The 20,801-nt window shown below is 39.2% G+C and overlaps 1 protein-coding gene across 1 annotated transcript in view; it reads left to right on the forward strand.

Moving 5' to 3' along the window:
- The window catches only part of MROH2B (maestro heat like repeat family member 2B), an 84,470-nt gene that overhangs the window by 33,122 nt on the left and 30,547 nt on the right, over positions 1-20,801 (forward strand). The window contains exons 16-24 of the mRNA XM_027979956.2: positions 91-232; positions 774-817; positions 5,488-5,595; positions 8,801-8,917; positions 12,107-12,214; positions 12,792-12,944; positions 16,556-16,582; positions 17,859-17,978; positions 18,208-18,287. Coding sequence (XP_027835757.2) covers positions 91-232; positions 774-817; positions 5,488-5,595; positions 8,801-8,917; positions 12,107-12,214; positions 12,792-12,944; positions 16,556-16,582; positions 17,859-17,978; positions 18,208-18,287 — 899 coding nt within the window. The remainder of the gene's footprint in view (positions 1-90; positions 233-773; positions 818-5,487; positions 5,596-8,800; positions 8,918-12,106; positions 12,215-12,791; positions 12,945-16,555; positions 16,583-17,858; positions 17,979-18,207; positions 18,288-20,801) is intronic.

A 20,801-nucleotide genomic window follows, 5' to 3' on the forward strand; every position in this document is an offset into this window, starting at 1 on the left:
AGGGAATCCAGAACAATGATTAAAAGGAAAATGTCGGTGAGCCTTTTAAATACCCCTGAGTTGATCATTAATTTTTCTTCCATCCTCCAGGTAATATCTATGCTCGCTAGTGTGGGGAAATTGTGTGGGGCTGGTGCAATAGGACTTTTGAAGATACTGCCTGAGATAATTCACCCAAATTTAGTAGAGCTGTGGAAAACACGCATACCTGAACTCCTACAGCCTTTGGAAGGTACAAGTGCATGGGATCAGGTCTTATTCAAGGAGGCAAGAGCACGAAGAACAAGGCAACTCTTCTGTGTCTTAAGCCATGAGTGTTCATTTTAGACAATAAAAATAGTGACCTTGATATGCAAGGTGGACAGCTCTGTTTTGTCCTAGACTCCTCAGGTTCCATTTCTCTACCAGATACTTATACTGTAAGAAGGCCAGGTGGGTTACATACTTAGCAAGAACTTTTACTTGTGATCTGGTCTTTTTCTTGTATTTAGAGAAGTTTTCTTTTGGTATTATTCTAAAATGTTACTATTCATCTATGCTAGAATATTAAAATACTATCATTCAGTAAGTACTGTTGAAATTGGCAAAAAGCCTGGATTTTTATCATGAACTAGCAATTTAAGATTGCTAACATAGTAATTTTAATCGGAAATAACCATCCTGTGTAGGGAGAAAACTGAAAATGGAACATTAGCATCCAGAGGGAACCTGGCAAGGGAGAAGTACATCTTAAATTTTTTTTATCCCCTTATTGCATCAATTTCTGTTTCTAGGAAAGAACACTAGTATCGTGCTGTGGGAGACCATGCTGCTTCAGGTAAAGATGGCTCCCAGACCAACTGTTGATGATGGGGTGATGAAACCATCTGAAATTACTCACCTTGACCAGAAAGAATTCGATTCCCAAGGGCAGGAAACAGCATTTCCTTTTCTTGAGAAAATTGTTAGACTATTAAATGTGATCGTGTCAACATTGTGCTCTTTAAATTACCATAATTTGAACAACAGTCTTTAGTCTTCAAAGTGGTTCAGAATCTAGGACAGTTTTGAAGATTTCACTTACTAATATTTTTCTCCCTCTTTCTTAAATCTTATCTAATTTTTAAGTTTTCTCTTCTTGCAATTGCATTCTTTCACCATTCATATAGAGAAACAGAAATCAACATAATTTCCACTTCTTTGCTCCTAAATACAACTCCATTTCCTCCTATATCTGCCTCTCATTATCTTTTTCCTGATGTCTAAACACTAAAAGACCACATTGCATCCGTTCTCCAGAAAAGAATCTTACTCTCATCCATAACTTTTTGGACTTTGACAGCCAACAGTGCCATAATGTCAAATCCCCAAAACTGTAAGATAGGACTTGGACATTAGCATTACAAACAGCACATTGGTTTTAGGAGTCCACAGAAGATCAAGGAGGCCGCAGCCAGGAAGCTTTTAATCCAACAGAGTTTCAGAGCATAAACCACCTATATAGAAATTAACTATTCCTTAATTTTTTATTGAATTTATTGATTTACTGCTGTACAGCAAAGTGATTCTCTTATACATACCTATATATATACATATATATTCTTTATTAATATTCTTTTCCATTATGGTTAATCATAGGATACTGAATATAGTTCTCTGTACTATACAGTAGGACCTTGGTGTTTATCCATTCTGTATATAAAAGCTTACATTTGCTAATCCCAACCTCCCACTCCATCCTTTTCCTCTTCCTGTCCCCCTGGGCAACCACCAGTCTGGTCTCCATATCCAAGAGTCTGTTTCTATTTCATAAATAGTCTCACTTGTGTCATAGTTTAGATTTCACGTGTAAGTGATACCATACGATACTTGTCTTTTTCTGATTTACGTCACTTAGTAGGATAATCTCTACTCATATCCATCTTGCTGTAAATGGCATTATTTTGTTCTATTATATGGCTGAGTAGTATTTCATTGTACATATGTACCACACCTTCTTTACCCTTCCATGTATTTATGGGCACTTAGATTGCTTCTGTGTCTTGGCTATTGTGAATAGTGCTGCTATGAACATAGAGCTGCATGTATCTTTTGGCATTATAGTTTTGTTCAAGAGCAGGCTTGCTGTATCATATAGCAATCCTATTTTTTATTTTCTGAGGACCCTCCATACTGTTTTCCACAGGGGCTGTACCAACTTACATTCTCACCAAGAATGTAAGAAGGTTCCCTTTTCTCCACACCCTCCTTAGCATTTGTTATTTGTAGACTTTTCAAAGATGGCTGTTCTAATCAGTGTGAGGTAGTACCTCGCTGTAGTTTGTTTTTGTTTGGGGGCAGTTTTGAGGGGGTGTATTTATTACTATTTATTACAGAAAAGGTGTATTTTTAAAAGTAAGCTAAGGGTATTTTTAATGATTTTAAAAACTAATCTCAAAAATATACAAGCAACTTCTGCAGCTCAACTCCAGAAAAATAAACGACTCAATCAAAAAATGGGCCAAAGAACTAAATAGACATTTCTCCAAAGAAGACATACGGATGGCTAACAAACACATGAAAAGATGCTCAACATCACTCATTATTAGAGAAATGCAAATCAAAACCACAATGAGGTACCACTTCACACCAGTCAGAATGGCTGCGATCCAAAAATCTGCAAGCAATAAATGCTGGAGAGGGTGTGGAGAAAAGGGAACCCTCCTACACTGTTGGTGGGAATGCAAACTAGTACAGCCACTATGGAGAACAGTGTGGAGATTCCTTAAAAAATTGCAAATAGAACTACCTTATGACCCAGCAATCCCACTTCTGGGCATACACACTGAGGAAACCAGAATTGAAAGAGACACATGTACCCCAATGTTCATCGCAGCACTGTTTATAATAGCCAGGACATGGAAACAACCTAGATGTCCATCAGCAGATGAATGGATAAGAAAGCTGTGGTACATATACACAATGGAATATTACTCAGCCGTTAAAAAGAATTCATTTGAATCAGTTCTGATAAGATGGATGAAACTGGAGCTGATTATACAGAGTGAAGTAAGCCAGAAAGAAAAACACCAATACAGTATACTAACACATATATATGGAATTTAGGAAGATGGCAATGACGACCCTGTATGCAAGACAGGGAAAGAGACACAGATGTGTATAACGGACTTTTGGACTCAGAGGGAGAGGGAGAGGGTGGGATGATTTGGGAGAATGGCATTGAAACATGTATACTATCATGTGAATTGAATCGCCAGTCTATGTCTGACGCAGGATGCAGCATGCTTGGGGCTGGTGCATGGGGATGACCCAGAAAGATGTTATGGGGAGGGAGGTGGGAGGGGGGTTCATGTTTGGGAATGCATGTAAGAATTAAAGATTTTAAAATTTAAAAAATAAAAAACTAAAAAAAAAATGAAAAAAAAAACGGGGAAAGTGAAAAAAAATAAAATAAAATAAAATTTATATTTTAAAAAGTACCTATCAAGTAACTTTTTAGGATTTTGATTATAAAATTTGCTAGATTTTTTTAGTATTTTAGCTTTATTGGAGTACAGCTGATTGACAATATTGTTTGAGTTTCAGGCATACAGCAAAATGATTCAATTATACATACACATATATTCGTTCACTTTTGGATTATTTTCTCATGTACGTTATCACAGAATATTGAGATGAGTTCCCTGTGCTATGCTGTAGGTCCTTGTTAGCTGTGCTAAGTCACGTCAGTAGTGTCCAACTCTTTGTGATGCTATGGACTATAGCTGGCCAGGCTCTTCTGTCCATGGGATTTTCTAGGCAAGAATACTGAAGTGGGTTGCTACGCCCTTCTCCAAGGGGTCTTCCCAGCCCAGGAATCAAACCCACATATCTTTCATCTCCTGCATTGGCGAGCAGGTCCTTTACCATCAGCACCACTAGGAAGCCCCCCGTGTAGGCTATCTTATACAGTAGATGCACTTGTGTTGATCACAAGCTCCTGGTCTATCCCTCCCCTTCCTATGTTTCCCTTTGGTAACCATAAGTTTGTTTTTGATATCTATGTTTACTTCTGTTTTATAAATAACTTCATTTGTATCTTTTTTAAAAATTATATCTTACATAAAAGTGATATCACATGATATTTATCTTTCTCTGACTTACTCAGTATGATAATCTCTAGATTCATCATGTTGCTACAAATGGCATTGTTTCATTCCTTTTTATGGCTGGGTAATATTCCACAGTATATAGGTACATATCTTTTTTATCCATTTCTCTGCTGATGGACATTTAGAGTTGATTTGTGTTCCTCTAATAACTAGCAATGCTGAGCATCTTTTCATGTGAACTATAATTTCTATAAAATGGCATATTTCAGTGACCTCTCCACAGCACCTCTACCCCTAACACCCCCCTTTCTAGAATCAGAATCTCCAAGAGGGGGTACCTGACAGCTTACAGGTCTTAATGATACCCACAAATGAGTCTTATCCAATATGAGGTTTGAAAGCAACAGCTCTATTCTTCCTGTTCCTTAAGTCTAGAATCTATCTTCCTCCTATATTTATGTTCCTTTATCTCTCCCTCCCTCTGTCAAAATTTCTACCTTATTTCCCCACTTACCATTTTAAAATAACTGTTCTTACTAGGAAGGAAATTTCTTGAAGCCGTAAGAACATTACTTTCCCTTTCTCCAATCTTGAGTATACTTCTTGGCTTCTTTTTCCAAAACTGTCTACATTTGCTTTCTTCCCTTATAATGCCAAAGTTGTACAATTTTTACTTTGTAAAAGATCCGTTGAATGAATTCTTATTAAGAAAACACGTTCACAAACCTTTTCAAAGGTTTTGACACTGTGTTCTTTCTAAGCTTAAGACAGAGAAAACACAGGAGAAATCATAGATTTTAGAAATTGCAATGGATTTTGCCATCCAAAAAGACAAAAACACCTCTTCGTTTATGGTTCAATGAAGAAAGACATGGGTTCAGATGACTGATTGTGGCCCTGGTTCAAAATAATTGGTGAAATGAGGAATATTTCATTACTCCAGTTGAAGTTGGCAACTTGTTCTTGTACATCTAATTGGTTCTTCAAGGCCTTTAATTCACTATTCCAAAAATGTCTCTTTTTCTTAGTATATAATAAAACAAACTAACTTTGACAAATGGAGTTTTTCCAAATCTACTGAAACCTTGAAAATTGTTAACTTCAATTTAAGTTTCAGATTGGATGAGTTTCTGTTGTAAGTCTTTTAGCAATTTTTATTTAAAAGGAAAATAGAAGGCACTTACCTGGAGTTAACTTCCACTTCCTGTGGATCTGATTCTTACTGGAAATTCAGAACAAAACAGAGTATGCCTTCTAAAATAAGAAGAAAAGTTTCAAAGTAATCAAGTTTTTATGGGAAAAGGAATAATCCCATATAATATACAATTTATACTTCTAGAATATATTGTAACAGAAAAGTAGCAAGAAAACACATTAAACAGTCACATTCATATCTGATTTTTACCTCCTATACCAGTTGCTCAAAGAATCGTTATGGAAGATCAGTGATGTATCCTGGACCATTCAACTGAGTCGGGATTTCAACCAGCAGATGGACAGTTACAGCAACACCTCTGTTGAGAAGGTTGGTTTCTCAGCTCAGAGACCATGCCTTCTAATTTATGACTAGAAACTGTGGTGCCAGTTCCAGCTTGTCTGCAGTGCAATGCAAAGGAAGAAGAAGGGGTTAGGAAAACGCTCCCTTCTGCTTACCTTTATTTGGCCCAAAGTTACAGGGACACAGCCTATCTGCAAGGAAAACTGCTGAGTATAGTGCCTTTAAGATAAATACATGCCTGACAAAAATTTGGAGGTTCTGTTCTAGAGAAGGAAAAAAAAAAAAAAAACTGGAGAGCAAATAGCAGCCTCTTAACCATAGCACTGATTTAATGCCAGTTTATGTCTTAGTTTCCATTCCACTGGGCCACTCTTGTGAGGCTGGCTGCGGGAAATAATCTATCTTTTTTTTTTTTTAATTGAAAAGAAAACAAACACAGAGCACTCAAATTTACATTTTTACAAATTTACAAATTTTCATTCCTCTCTCTACACATGACCTCTACCAAACCCTCCACATTGTAACCGTCCATTCCAAATGGAGTTTGAATTCAGTTTCTACTACTTAACTACAAATGCAGCTTTTGGTAAAATTTTTAACCTTTTCAGAGCCTCAGTATACTGACCAATAAGATGGAAATTTTTCTCTCTCTCTGAGGATTGTATTGTTATAAGGGTTCGATGTGATAAAGTATATAAAGACCCTAGTGAAGTGTCTGGCATGTGGCCTGTGTTCAATAAAAAAAAAAAAAACTTCATTCCAAATTTTTTTTCCCCCTGGAAAAACATTTCCTCAGTCATTAAGGGTTCCCAGTATTGAGTTTTTCTTCCCACAAATCCTTTATTATCAACCTACAACTCTCTTTCATCATTTTCAAATCCTAAATTATTTCCTGGAAAAAACCATTTCCTAAATCATTGTGTTCCCAGGATTAAGTGTGTCTTTCCACAAATTATTAGCAACCTGCAACTCTTCTATGTAATTTTCAAAATTCCCCTCATTGATTGACTCTCTAATTTGGTACAGAGGACTGATTCTCCAAATTGGCCTACCCAGCCTGCAGACACACCCATCAGGAAGATTTGGTGAGCAATGTCTCATCTTATACACAAACCACCCGTCTGCATCTTATGTAATGCCATTCATCCAATGGCTCCCAAACCCACAAGATTAGTTCAAGATAATGGTGGTGTGAGTAGACAAAACAATTCAAACAACGAGCTGCCTCGACGGCTCTCAACTATTATGCTTAACACCAGAAAACTAGGAGTGTACCAAGTAGCTTTAAAAGCATGACAACTTTAATGACTTAAAATAAAGGGCACCTAAAAAGCTTTGGATTTCGCAGGTTGACAATTTGGGCTGGACTCAATTGGGAACTCTTCTGATCTCAACTAGCCACACTGAGGTGTACTGGGGATTGGCTGGTCTGGGGTGATCTCATCTAGGACAGCTTGTTTCCGCTCCTTGCAGTCCCTCATCCTGCAGCAGGCTACCGGGGGCTTGCTCTCATGGCAATGATGTGTGCAAGATCCTTGAGGTCTAAGCTCAAAAGGGGCATACTATCACTTCTACCGCATTCCAGCGACAAAAGCAAGTTGCAAGGCAAGCCCAGATGCAAAGAATGGAGAAATAGACTTGTCTTGATAGGAATCGCAAACTTCCATAACAGGGAAGCGTGGACAGAAGGGAGATAGAAAGATTATGGCTATTTTATGATCAACCACAATTTCCCCCCAATTCGGGCTTTCTGATATCTGGGATTCCTAACCAAGTCCCCAGGTGTGAATGCACTATTCATTGAATCTGACAAATTTCAGCAGATAGGCAAAAGGTCAGCAGTGCTGGGAGGCACTGAAGCTATATTATAATATAATATATTTTCCTTCTTTCTCAAATCAATATTCCTGCAGCACAAGATTTTCCCAACTCTTTCCTGCCCTTCTCCCAAGATGAAGCTAAATAGACTCTGGCAGCTTTGGACCTACTCAGGGGATCTTTTGCCTAGACAACTGAGAATGAGTGGATGCTCACTCATCAGATTCTTACTCTGATCAGGTCTACTCTTAGCCTGTTCCACCTGTTTTATAGCCTCATGGCCCCCAATCAGATTAATCTGTACAATTTCTCCTGAATGTACTAACTTGACTTTATCTGTTACACCTAGATTTTCCATTCCTCCTGTGCCATAGATCCTTTCTGATCACTAATGACCACTCAAGAGCTACAATCTTTTGAGCTTTTGGAGCGGGCTTCCAACTGGCCAATTTTTCTCCTTTCTGTGACCAGATGGACATTCTAAATTAAAAGATGCCGGTCTGGTATAAATTGCTTTGTATACCTGCATGTTTATACACCTATTTACAGCCAGACATGTGCTGTAATTTTCAAACACAAGCTACTGCAGGGCTGTCCCTTGCCCCTAGTCAATAACCCTGCATGGCCTCCAGTGAAAGATGACAGGAAGCAGTGTCTGTCTTACTTGCCTTTTCTCCACCCCAACACTACAGAAGTGCCCAGCGTAGGGCTGGCATAATGAATCCAACACTCTCACCACCTCTAGAGGGGGTGGAAGCCACAGAATGATTCCTGACATGCTCTATCACCAGTGTTCCTCCACTGGGTGCTTTCCTTCCCCAATTTACTCAGCGTTCATTACTGAAGACACAATGTGTATGTGAAAGCTCTTATGTGACTTTTCTGCTTCATTCCTAACACCAGTCTGACAACACTTCCAGAGAAAGATAATGGTAGAGAAGCCAAGGTATTACTTTCAAAACTACTGCTAAATCTCTTAAACTATAAACCAAGTCAATATACTGTGAAGTTTGAAAATATCAGATGACACTGTCTTCAAAATAACCCAATTTTCATTGAGCATGTTTATTCAATAAGAACTTATTAACACTTATTTGTACATAGATAATCAGTGAAAACCTCTGCTACCAAGAACTGAAATTCTGAGCATTAAAAAACCCAGTAGGTAATAAAAGGTATTATTATGATGGCAGGGCACACGGCATAGAGGAGGGCAGGAGGACACACGCAGCACAGAGCCTGTGGGCAGGGAACACTCTGAAGAAGAGACAGTACATAAAAGTGCCTGATAAGCAAGCAGTCCTAAGTCAACTCAATGTCTTTCTTTTTTGAATAACTATTTTTACTCTTTCTACTTTTTATCAGTCTTGCTTTCCAACTTTTAACATTCTGTTGCTTCTCCTTTGTTTTCCAGAAATTTCTTTGGAAAGCCTTGGGAACCACCTTAGCATCCTGCCAAGATGTGGACTTTGTCAGCTCACAGGTTAAGGAATTTCTGGCTGCTCCCCACCACCTGGGGGACCAACGACAGGTGGGACCACTTTCTCTCTATTTCCTCTCGTGACAATGATAATGAATTCCCTCTGGAAAACCTCGGGCCGTTCTTACATTAATATCCTGCTTATCCAGAATCATGCATGCATACATTCAAAATAGTCCAACAGAGTTTTTCAGAAAAATGAGGCTTCCCTATTTTTTATTATTATTAGAGTGTAATTGCTTTACAATGCGTTATTTTCTGCTGTACAACAGCATGAAGCAACTATATGTATACATATATATACCCTCCCTCGTGAGCCTCCCTCTCACTCACGGTTCTTCCCAGGCTGAGCTCCCTGTGTTTTGTTTTATGGCAGCTTCCTACTAACTGTGTATTTTACACATGGTAGTATATTCTTCACATCTGCGTTTTCTATTTCTGTTCTGCAAATAGGTTCCTCTGCACCATTTTTCTAGATTCCAAATATATGCGATATTTGTTTTTATCTTTCTGACTTCCTTTACTCTGTAGACAGACTCTAGGTCTATCCATGTCACTACAAATGACCCAATTTCATTGCTTTTTATGGCTGAGTAATATCCCATCATATAGGTGTACCACGTCTTCTTTATCCATTCATCTGTTGATGGACATTTAGGTTGAGGCTTCCCTATTTAAAAATCAGTGCTTCATTATCTAATCAGATTTGTGAAAATAATGAAAAATGAATTTCAGTCACTCCTACTCAACAAGAGTATTTTAAAACTATTTTGACCTTGGCTTTGTAACATAAGAGTATGATTGTAAGTATCAAAATCATTAAATGTGTAAGCTGAAAGTAAGGGTATGTATCATTGGTTTTCCTCCTAGAGAACATATAACCTGGAGAGCTTTTGCAAAGAGCTTTTGCCTATTCCCTACCCTAGCCTAAGCTGGAGAGCATATGTGAATGTGGAAGAAAAAGACGACGTCTGTTTAAGAAACCACCCAGGAGAAAAGACCAGCTAGCAAAAAATAAATTATCATAGTCTGTCTTTTTATATACCCGTCTCAGAAATTCTCAGGTGTTTAGGGTCCTTTCCCTATTGTAAATAGCTAGAAAACACTATACTTACTGAACTTTTAAAACTGACTTTATATTGTCATTAGTTCTTTTTTCCATCTCAGATATTCAGCCTTCAATTATTTCTCATTGACATTGTTCCCAGCACCATTATTTCCTTTCTAGTTGCCCTTTTAGTTCTGCTCTGGGCTAGGAAACAACTAAGTTTATTTTAGATCCAAGCAGACCACATGGCCATCATTCAAAGTCTGAGGGATTCACAAGCCTTAGAAGATGAACTTTATGACATTCACTTAAGCTTCTCAGATTCCTCTTTTACTTAACTTTGCTTCAAGTTCTTGAGTGTATCCTGCACACTCAGATCACTTAGTAAATGGCCTCTGGGTTGGTGAGGAGTTAACATATAACTCTCTAAGTCTCACTGATCAGCTGGCCTTCCTTCTCCCAAGAGTGACTGTCTCACTCAGGTGACACCTAGGCTCTGATTCTGTTGTCAGACCAGCTGGATTCAAATCCTGCCTCAACAACACATTGCCTGCATCCCTCAAGTTCCTCCAAATAAGATAAAGGAAAATAGACTCTTCAAAGTTCTTTTTCACAGAAAATGCTTAGTAAGGAGTTTCAGGAGAGAAGATCTGAAATTACAACTGTGAGGAACTGGAGAGAGAAAATAGATTAAAGAAAACAAATAGGATACGTGTACAGATTTGAGGGCCCCTTGGGGAGTTGAAATCATCTTCTACTCCAGCAATTTTCTCAGTGGTGACATTTTTTTCCCGGTAGCATCCAGCAAATGAGGTGTAGCAATAGGTGATAGACAAGTATGAGAGTCAGATTTATCCAGGGCCTGGGTTTTTCCAGACTCAGATGTTAGAAAGACAGTGGGACATAGGTCAGTGCTGGAAAGTTGGGGAGGGAGTTAAGAAGTTAGGAAGGTGGGTCAGGAGAGGAGAAACACAGAGCACTGTGAGGTGAGAGGACCCAGAGATGGAGAAACACAGAGGTTTACATCTTAGGATGTAAAGGAACCTAAGGAACCATGACTAAGGAGAACAGACACCAGGCCACCGGCCTTTAAAGATTTCTTCCAAGCATCTCCTGGTAGCAGAGATAAGAAGACCTGATATCTAAGAACAGTGCTGGTTGAGAGCTTGATGACAGAAGTCTAGTCCCTGGATTCTCATTCTGACTCTAGCAGGGTTATGCAACCAAATGAAACAAATCAGGACTCATTAACAAACTGGCATGAAGTTACAGTGGTGAAGTGAGTCTGAAGCAAGTGAGGTGGAAAGAATGTGGGCAAGGGGGAAATATGAACACAGAGTGTGAAACAGGAGCTTTCAACATTTTAACCACCTAAGGGTGAAGTTAACCTTGGGCTTCCCTGGTGGCTCAGACAGTAAAACATCTGCCTGCAATGCAGGAGAGCTGGGTCCAATCCCTGGGTCAGGAAGATTCCCTGGAGAAGGGAATAGAAACCCACTCCAGTGTTCTTGCCTGGGAAATCACAGGGACAGAGGAACCTGGAGGGCTATAGTCCATGGGGTCACAAAGAGTTAGACAGGACTAGCAACTAACACTTTCACTTTTCAAGGTAAAGTTTCAGCAGGAGAGTGATCCTGTAGAAATGATAGTCAACTCCAGCTCAAGAAAACCTCCACTTGCTTCCCACTGGTCTAAGATTAAAAATCCTAAGTATGGAGTGTGGCCTAAAAGATGTTACTCAGACCAACCCCCACTTTCTCTCTGCCCTCATCTTGCACTTTTTTGTTCCATCTGCCCTCCTTGGTGGACCTCAGGACCTTTGCACATACTCTCTCTGTTTGGAACTCTCATTTCCAGGAAGTCCATTGGCTCACTCTCTTGCTTATTTCAGAGCTCTTCTCCATGTCTCCCTTTATGGACAACTTGTCTGGCAACTCTATTTGTATTGCCAACTCCCCCAACTTATAGAAGCTACCCTTTTTCCTTCTTTTCTTACAACACTTATCACCATTTGACATACTATGTATTTATAGGCTTACTGGATTTGCGTGTTCACTTTATGTCACTTCCTTGTGACTTCCCCTGGTTTTACACTCAAGAGGATGAGGAGTTTGGTGTGTTCTGTTGACTCCTATATTTCCAGTACCTAGAGTTCCTGATGCATCAAAATGCCCTGTCTTTTCTGATTTTAGGGAATAACATCTATCTTAGGACACTGTGCTGAGAAACACTTTGAAGTTGTCTTAAAAGTTCTTAAAACATTCCAAGATCGGGAAAAGTTTTTCATGAATCGATGTAAGGTAAAAAGAATATCCTTCTCCTCCAAAGCCCTTGGTCATTGCAAAGGCAAGTGGCACTGACTCCATCAGTAGGCATCCTTTCTCCATATCATACTTGCTCCCATCCTCGGGTCTTTATTCCAGGTTGGAACCATCTGAGCCCAAGCCCTGTAGAATGACCAGCTAGATAACAAGTCTCTTCCACTTCCTGTCAGTCATGCTGACCTGGGAGGACCTGAGGAGCTCTGTGTGTGTCTAGTCTTATCCCTCTTCTGGCTCCTCAGGCTACATGGACAGTTTCCATTGCATACACTCTGCTTCCCCTAAAGAAGAGGAATAAATGAGTAGAAATGAATGCAAGCCCTCTCTCAAGTACCTCAAGCCCTCTCTCAAGTACCTCTATTAAAGCCTGGTAGATCCACCACACCATTCTGGGTGTTTAAATTGATATCAGCAAGCACGTCAGCTTCAGACTCATTTTAATAATCCCAGTCCCATTTCTTAACCCCCATAGTGGCCCATAGGATTAGGAAAAATCATGAGAGAAAAAGAAACTCTTTCAGCCATATTTTTCATGTCTCTCTTTTCTCCTCTTCAGGGTATTTTCTCTGGGAAAAAGAGCCTGAGCAAAACTGATGTCATGGTAATCTATGGAGCTGTGGCCCTCCATGCACCCAAGAATCAACTCCTAACCAGGCTTGATCAGGACATTGTATCCCAAGTCCTGTTTCTCTACGGCCAGTGCTCTCGGGTAATAGCCAACATAAGGCTACTTCAATTTCCAAGACTGGGGTTCCCAAACATTACAGGAGCTCAGCTCTTCAAAATCTTCATCCTCAAAGGATACAGACCGAAGGGAAGATAGGATCTGATACATTTGGAAGATGAGAACATATTGTTGTTGCTCAATCACTCAGTCATGTCCCACTCTTTGCCACCCCATGAATTGCAGCAGGCAAGGCTTCCCTGTCCTTCACCATCTCCCAGAATTTACTCAAACTCATATGCACTGAGTCAATGATGCCATCCAACCATCTCATCCTCTGTTGTCCCCTTCTCCTCTTCCCCTCAGTCTTTCTCAACATCAGGGTCTTTTCCAATGAGTCGGCTCTTCACAGCAGATGACCAAAGTATTGGGGCTTCAGCTTCAGCACCATTCCTTCCAGTGAACGTTCAGGACTGATTTCCTTTATGATTGACTGGTGTGATATCCTTCAGTCCAAGGGACTCTCAAGAGTCTTCTCCAGCACCACAGTTAGAAAGCAGCAATTCTTCAGCTCTCAGCTTTCTTTATGGTCCAGCTCTCACATCTGTACATGACTATTGAAAAAACCATAGCTTTGACTATAGGGACTTTTGTCTGCAAAGTGAGAACATATGGGAAGAGAAAATTTGATTATGAAATGGAGGTGAGTGATTTGTTTCTTTTGTAAGATCTTGGGCAGAGTTCCAAGAATAACAAGGAGAGATAATAAAGCCTTCCTAAGTGATCAATGCAAAGAAATAGAGGAAAACAATAGATAGGGAAAGACTAGAGATGTCTTCAAGAAAATTAGAGATACCAAGGAAACATTTCATGCAAAGATGGGTTCAATAAAGGACAGAAATGGTATGAACTAACAGAAGCTGAAGATATTAAGAAGAGGTGGCAAGAATACAAAGGAGAACTATACAAAAAAGATCCTCATAACCCATATAACCAGGATGGTGTTATCACTCACTTAGAGCCAGACATCCTGGAATGAAAAGTCAAGTGGGCCTTAGGAAGCATCATTATAAACAAAGCTAGTGGAGGTGATGGAATTCCAGTGGAGCTATTTCAAATCCTGAAAGATGATGCCGTGAAAGTGCTGCACTCAATATGCCAGCAAATTTGGAAAACTCAGCAGTAGCCATAGGACTGGAAAAGGTCAGTTTTCATGCCAATCTCAAAGAGAAGCAATGCCAAAGAATATTCAAACTATCACACAATTGCACTCATCTCACATGCTAGCAAAGTAATGCTCAAAATTCTCCAAGCCAGACTTCAACAGTATGTGAACTGAGAACTTCCAGATATTCAAGCTGGATTCAAAAAAGGCAGAGGAACCAGAGATCAAATTGCCAACATCTGTTGGATCATAGAGAAAGCAAGAGAATTCCAGAAAAACATCTGCTTTATTGACTATGCCAAAGCCTTTGACTGTATGGATCACAACAAATTGTGGAAAGTTCTTCAAGACATGGGAATACCAGACCACTTGACCTGCCTCCTAAGAAACCTGTTTGCAGGTCAAGAAGCAACCATTAGAACTAGACATGGAACAACATACTGGTTCCAAAACTGAAAAGGAGTAAAGCAAGGCTGTATATTGTCACCCTGCTTATTTAACTTATATGCAGAGTACATCACGTGAAATGCCAGGCTGGATGAAGCACAAGCTGGAATCAAGATTCCCAGGAAAATATCAATAACCTCAGATACGTAGATGACGTCACCCTTATGGCAGAAAGTGAAGAAGAACTAAAGAGCCTCTTGATGAAAGTGAAAGAGGAGAATGAAAAAGCTGGCTTAAAACTCAACATTCAAGATCATGGCATCTGGTCCCATCACTTCATGGCAGATAGATGGGAAAACAATGGAAACAATGAGATACTTTCTTTTCTTGGGCTCCAAAATCACTGCAGATGGTGACTGTAGCCGTGAAATTAAAAGACATTTGCTCCTTGGAAGAAAAGGTATGACCAACCTAGACAGCATATTAAAAAGCAGAGACATTACTTTGCCAACAAAGGTATGTCTAGTCAAAGCTATGGTTTTTCCAGCAGTCATGTATGGATGTGAGAGCTGGACCATAAAGAAAACTGAGCACTAAAGAATTGATGCTTTTGAACTATGGTGTTGGAGAAGACTCTTGAGAGTCCCTTGGACCACAGGATATCAAACCAGTCAATCAGAAAGGAAATCAGTCTTGAATGTTCATTGGAAGGACTGATTCTGAAACTGAAGCTCCAATACTTTGGTCACCTGATGTGAAGAGCCAACTCATTGACCAGGACCCTGTTGTTGGGAAAGAATGAAGGCAAAAGGAGGAGGCAGCAAAGGATGAGATGGTTAGATAACATCATGGACTCAATGGACAAGAATTTGAGCAAACTCCAGGAGATGGTGTAGGACAGGAAGCCTGGCATGCTGTAGTCCATGGGGTAGCAAAGAGCTGGACATGACTTAGTGACTAAACAACAACAATGAATCAGTCTTCAAGGATGGATCACTGAATCTGTCATTTTAGACAGATTCTAAATGTGATTGTGATGCTACACACCCAAAATTTTATAAATAATGATGAGAACTGAAAACATAGTTTAAGAAGGTATTTTATATTATATTACTATTAAGTCCATGAAAGTTATGGTAAAAATAAAATAGAAAGGAGATAAAGATGTTTTAGATAAGGATCACTACACTTTAAGATAGGTCAGCTCTGCTAAAATGCAAATTTTGTGCAAGACAATACAGGAAAAACCACAGGGATTATGGGGGAGATGGGATGAATGGTATAATATTCAACAACCCCATCAATGATACAGTTTAAAAAAAACACAACAATTTCATTTTCAAAATTTTAAAAACAGGAAGTAGATAAATACTACTAAAAAATGATAGAAATTTTCCTTAAAAAACCCTGAAGTCAACTGCAATTTATGAGCTATTATGAAATGGTGGTGGGAAGGAAGGATATCTGAAATCCAATAGACAGCTGTAATGCCAGATTTGGGTGAGAGCAGCTCATCACACACAGTAAATAGAGGCAGCTGATGACGTTTGTGGTGTATGTGCAAGTCTTCCTCAGGCCCAGTTCGTCTGGTTCACCTTTTTGCACTCACAGACAAAACTGCACATAAGCAAACTCAAAATTCAGAATATGCTAAAAGTATTCCCTCATACATCAATTTCACTGTAGCAAATTTGCATTTTCAACACAGGCATTGTCAGAGAACTGACTATATCTCAGTTCCAAAATCAGCTTCTCCATTAACTTTCATTTTATAAGTTTTTATTGCTCTTTCTTCCAAGAGCTTTTGTGCCCTTTTTCTTACCAAGGTCTGATAGAGCCTTTTTAAAATGAGAAGCCTGAAATCCAAAGGCTGGAGATCTTTGTGCTGCCTTTTGTAGCTTAGTCATGATTCATCCAGGGCAAAGAATCCAGCAATACACAGGTATCCCTTTGAAACTGAGGGAGGGAGGTGGCCCCCACCACTTGGAAAGGCTGAACACCCTGTCTCACTGTTGTCATTCAGGTTGATGTGTGGTTCTTTGGTTGGGGCAAAGGAACTCTGACTGCTGCTCTAGTATCTGCCTTTCCTTCTGATTTTTTTCAGGTTCTGGGCATGTCTGTGGTGAACAAGGTAGGTGATATATTTGATATACCTGAATACCTGTGTTTGAGTATAAATATATTTGAATACAAATTATGCTCCCTGAAAGTACAATAAGCATAAATGTTCTCTTGATTTGATTCCACAGGAAAGAATCCCAAAATTTAACTAATTAATCCAACTCTGAAGTCAGGATTCCCAAGCCTAATTTAAGACAGAACAAGGAACTGTATTTGGTTCTAGGTGCTTTGGAAGTTGACTGTAAACCAGAACAGTGTTCTTAGAACTGTGGGTTGTGACCCACCAGTAGATCAGGAAATCAGTTTAATATATCTAATAGATCACAACCAGAAATTTTTTGTAATTAAAAAAAAAGAGGAATAGAAGATAATTTTTGAGAGTTTGATATCGAAACTCCAACTAAAAATCATAATTTTTCTACTTTAAAAATAATTGTAATATATAGTGAAACTGTATATAACTTTCTTCTATATTTTCCAAGTCTCCTGTAAGTGTGTTATCATACTTTCATAATTTAAAAAACAAAAAGAAAGAAAAATGATTATATATAACAATAAGTATCACAAAACTTTTTTTTTACATTTAGTTATCTATTATATACATGCATTCAGTTCAGTTCAGCCACTCCGTCATGTCCAACTCTTTTTGACCCCATGGACTGCAGCACGCCAGGCTTCCCTGTCTATCACCAACTCCTGGAGCTTACTCAAACTCATGTCCATCGCATCGGTGATGCCATCCAACCATCTCATGCTCTGTCATCCCCTTCTCCTGCCTTCACTCTTTCCCAGCACCGGGGTCTTTTCCATCGAGTCAGTTTTTCACATCAGGTGCCAAAGTATTGGAGCTTCAGCTTCAGCATCAGTCCTTCCAATGAATATTCAGGACTGATTTCCTTTAGGATTGACTGGTTGGATCTCCTTGCAGTCCAAGGGACTCTCAAGAGTCTTCTCCAATACCACATTATATGTGCATTTTATATATATATTTATATAGTTCATATAAGTATCAGGTAAATTTATAAACTATTTCCTATTTTGATTCTGATTAGAAATGTTTGAAAACCACTGTTCTAGAAAATCCTCAGTCCATGGTGGAGGCAGGGGTTGAGAAACCATAGTTTCTCAACTTCCCTGCAACTCGGATCTGGGACTAAGGTGAAAATGGCAAAAGAAGCACAGTGTCACTGCTGTCTGGGTACATATTTCAACCATAGGCCAAACATTTGCAGAACTAGGTGCGGTGCCTAAGACCCTGACTTGCATTGTGAGTCATTTTCCTTTAGGACATGGATCTGCAGATGAGTTTTACCAGAAGTATCACAGAGATTGGTATTGCTGTCCAGGATGTTGAGGATGAGAAGTTCAAGTTTTCCTACAAGGAGGTGCTGCTGGGTTACATGCTGGTGAGTGTGCAGGAAGGACATGGGCAAGATCCTGAGAAGTTAATTACCAAGAGAGCAAGTTGTCTTTTTTCTTTTTCAAGTGGGTAAAACTCACCAGTCCCTAGGAACAGAATTTTGCCATGGTTCTGCCTGAGGGCACCCAACAGTCCAATGAGGCTTCCACCTCAAAGTGTCTAGAAACTCCCCTAGTCCTCCCTGAGACGGTTCACCGGCCTTGTGTGTGTTGCAGGATTTCATCAGGGATGAGCCTCTGGATTCCTTGGCCAGCCCTATTCGGTGGAAAGCCTTAATCGCCATCAGATACCTCAGGTAGAGAATTTTTTGTTTTTTCTCAGTGAAAAAAAAAAACTTTCCTCCCCATATACTCATTCTGATCAACTGACATTGATCAGTGCAGACTCTAGCGCACCATCACTGAAAGGACACAGTTCATCAATGTGTGCATGTTACCTAAGTTGCTTCAGTCATGTCTGACTCTGTGTGCCCCTGTGGACTATTGGCCCCGAGTTCCTCTGTCCATGGGATTCTCCAGGTAAGAATACTGGAGTGGGTTGCCATGTCCTCCTCTAAAGGATCTTCCTGACCCAGGGATCAAACCCATGCCTCTTATGTCTCCTGCATTGGCAGGTGGGTTCTTTTACCACTAGTGCCACCTGGGAAGCCCAGTACATCAATAGGTTATCTCAAATGGGAGCTTTTTCTTTTTCCAAAGTGATAGAATTAACTGAAAGCCTGATCATTTGATGACTGACAGGGACTAGCAAACTGCTTATAAAAGTCAGATTTATTGATATATGAGGACTGAAATTTCTGTGCAAAAATAATTTCTCTTGGCCTATAGGCAAATTTTAATCTTTCCATAAAAACTTATGAAAGCCTTAATCACACCCAGGTTTGGTTAGCAGCACTATGCCTGAAGAAAATGATAATTTTAAGCACATTTTAAAAATAATATTTTCCCCTGCAGTAAAAGAAATAGAAGTTCACTGTTAAAACTTGGATACTGCAGAAAGTCTTTAAAAATAGTAAAAATTACACCTAACCCTACCCTATTATCAAAATTTTGGTATATTTTCTTCAATTCTTTATTCTTAATTGCCCATGTTGATTACAGAGCTGAGATTCTGCTCTGCATATAATTTTTATCCTGTTTTTTTCCCTCATGTTACATATTCCCATGTCATTACCAATTCTTCACAAACATCACTCATTTTTCATTAAATTTTTTATTGTGTAAAATATACATGTTTATCTTCTTAACCATCTTTAAGTGTACAGTTCAGTAGTGTTAAGTACTTGTACATGATTGTGCAACCAATCTCCAGAAATCTTTTCATCGTTCAAAATGGAAGTGCTATACCCATTAATCAACTCTTCATTTCCTCCTTCCACCAGCCCTGGCCACTACTACTCTATAGTCTGTCTCTGCGAATTTTATACTTTGGGTAACTCATGCCACTAGCATCATGTAGTATTCATCTTTTGATGCCTGACCTGTTTTCCTTAGAATAATGTCCTCAAGGTCCATTCATGTTGTAGGGTGTATCAGAATTTCATTCCTTTTGAAGGCAGAGCAATATTCTGCTTGATATGTGTACTATACTTGGTTAATCCATTCATCTATTGGACACTCATCTGTTGGGGGGTTTTCACATTTTGGCTACTGTAAATAATGCTACTATGAGCAGAAGTGTATAGATATTTCTTCTAGACCATACTTTTATTTATTTGGGGCATATACGCATGAGTCAGTCTGTTGGATCAGATGGCAAGCTTGTTTTTAATCTTTTGAGGAACCACCATACTGCTTTTTATAGCAGGGCTATATATTTTATATTCACCAACAGTACACAAGTGTCCTCTAAGTTTTCCAAATCCTTGCTGTCACTTTCTGATTTTTGTTTGTTTGTTTTTATAGTAGCCATCCTAATGGGTGTCAGATGGTGTCCCAATGTAGCATTGAGTTGCCTTTCCCTAGTGATTAATGACTTTGAGCATCCTTTTATAGGCTTATTGCCTGTTTGCATATCTTCTTGAGAAAAATATTCGATCCTTTGTCCATTTGTCTCAGTTCTTTCTCTCTCTTTTTTTTTGTTGAGTTGTAGTTCTTTATATTTTTATACTTTTCATACTTTCTATTCTGCTGCTACTGCTAAGTCACCTCAGTCATGTCAGACTCTGTGCAACCCCATAGACAGAAGCCCCCCAGGCTCCCCTGTCCCTGGGATTCTCAAGGCAAAAACACTGGAGTGGGTTGCCATTTCCTTCTCCAATGCATGAAAGTGAAAAGTAACAGTGAAGTCGCTCAGTTGTGTCCAACTCTTAGCAACCCCATGGACTACAGCCTACCAGGCTCCTCCTTCCATGGGATTTTCCAGGCAAGAGTACTGGAGTGGGTTGCCATTGCCTAAGGTTATTAACCCCTTATCACATATATGATTTGCAAATATTTTCTCTCATTGCATAGGTTGTCTTTTTACTCTATCTTTAGTGTCCTTTATGAACAGAAATTTTTAATTTTGATATAAGCCCATTTGTCTATTTGTACTTTCATTGTTTGTACTTTTAAGTGTCATATCCAAGTAATCATTGCCAAATACAATATTATTCCCCTCTGAATGGTCTTGGAACTTGTTGAAAATCATTTCACCATATGCACGAGAGTTTATTTCTGGGCTCTCTATTGTATTCCACTGGTTTGTGTGTCTGTTTATGCCAGTACTATACTGTTTTGATTACAGTGGTTTTGTAATAAGTTTTGAAACCAAAAAAAAGTGTGAGATCCCAAACTTTGTTCTTTTTCAAAATAGTTTTGGGTATTTG

The sequence above is a fragment of the Ovis aries genome, chromosome 16 (genome assembly GCF_016772045.2).
Source record: "Ovis aries strain OAR_USU_Benz2616 breed Rambouillet chromosome 16, ARS-UI_Ramb_v3.0, whole genome shotgun sequence".
Classification (NCBI taxonomy): Eukaryota; Metazoa; Chordata; class Mammalia; order Artiodactyla; family Bovidae; genus Ovis; species Ovis aries.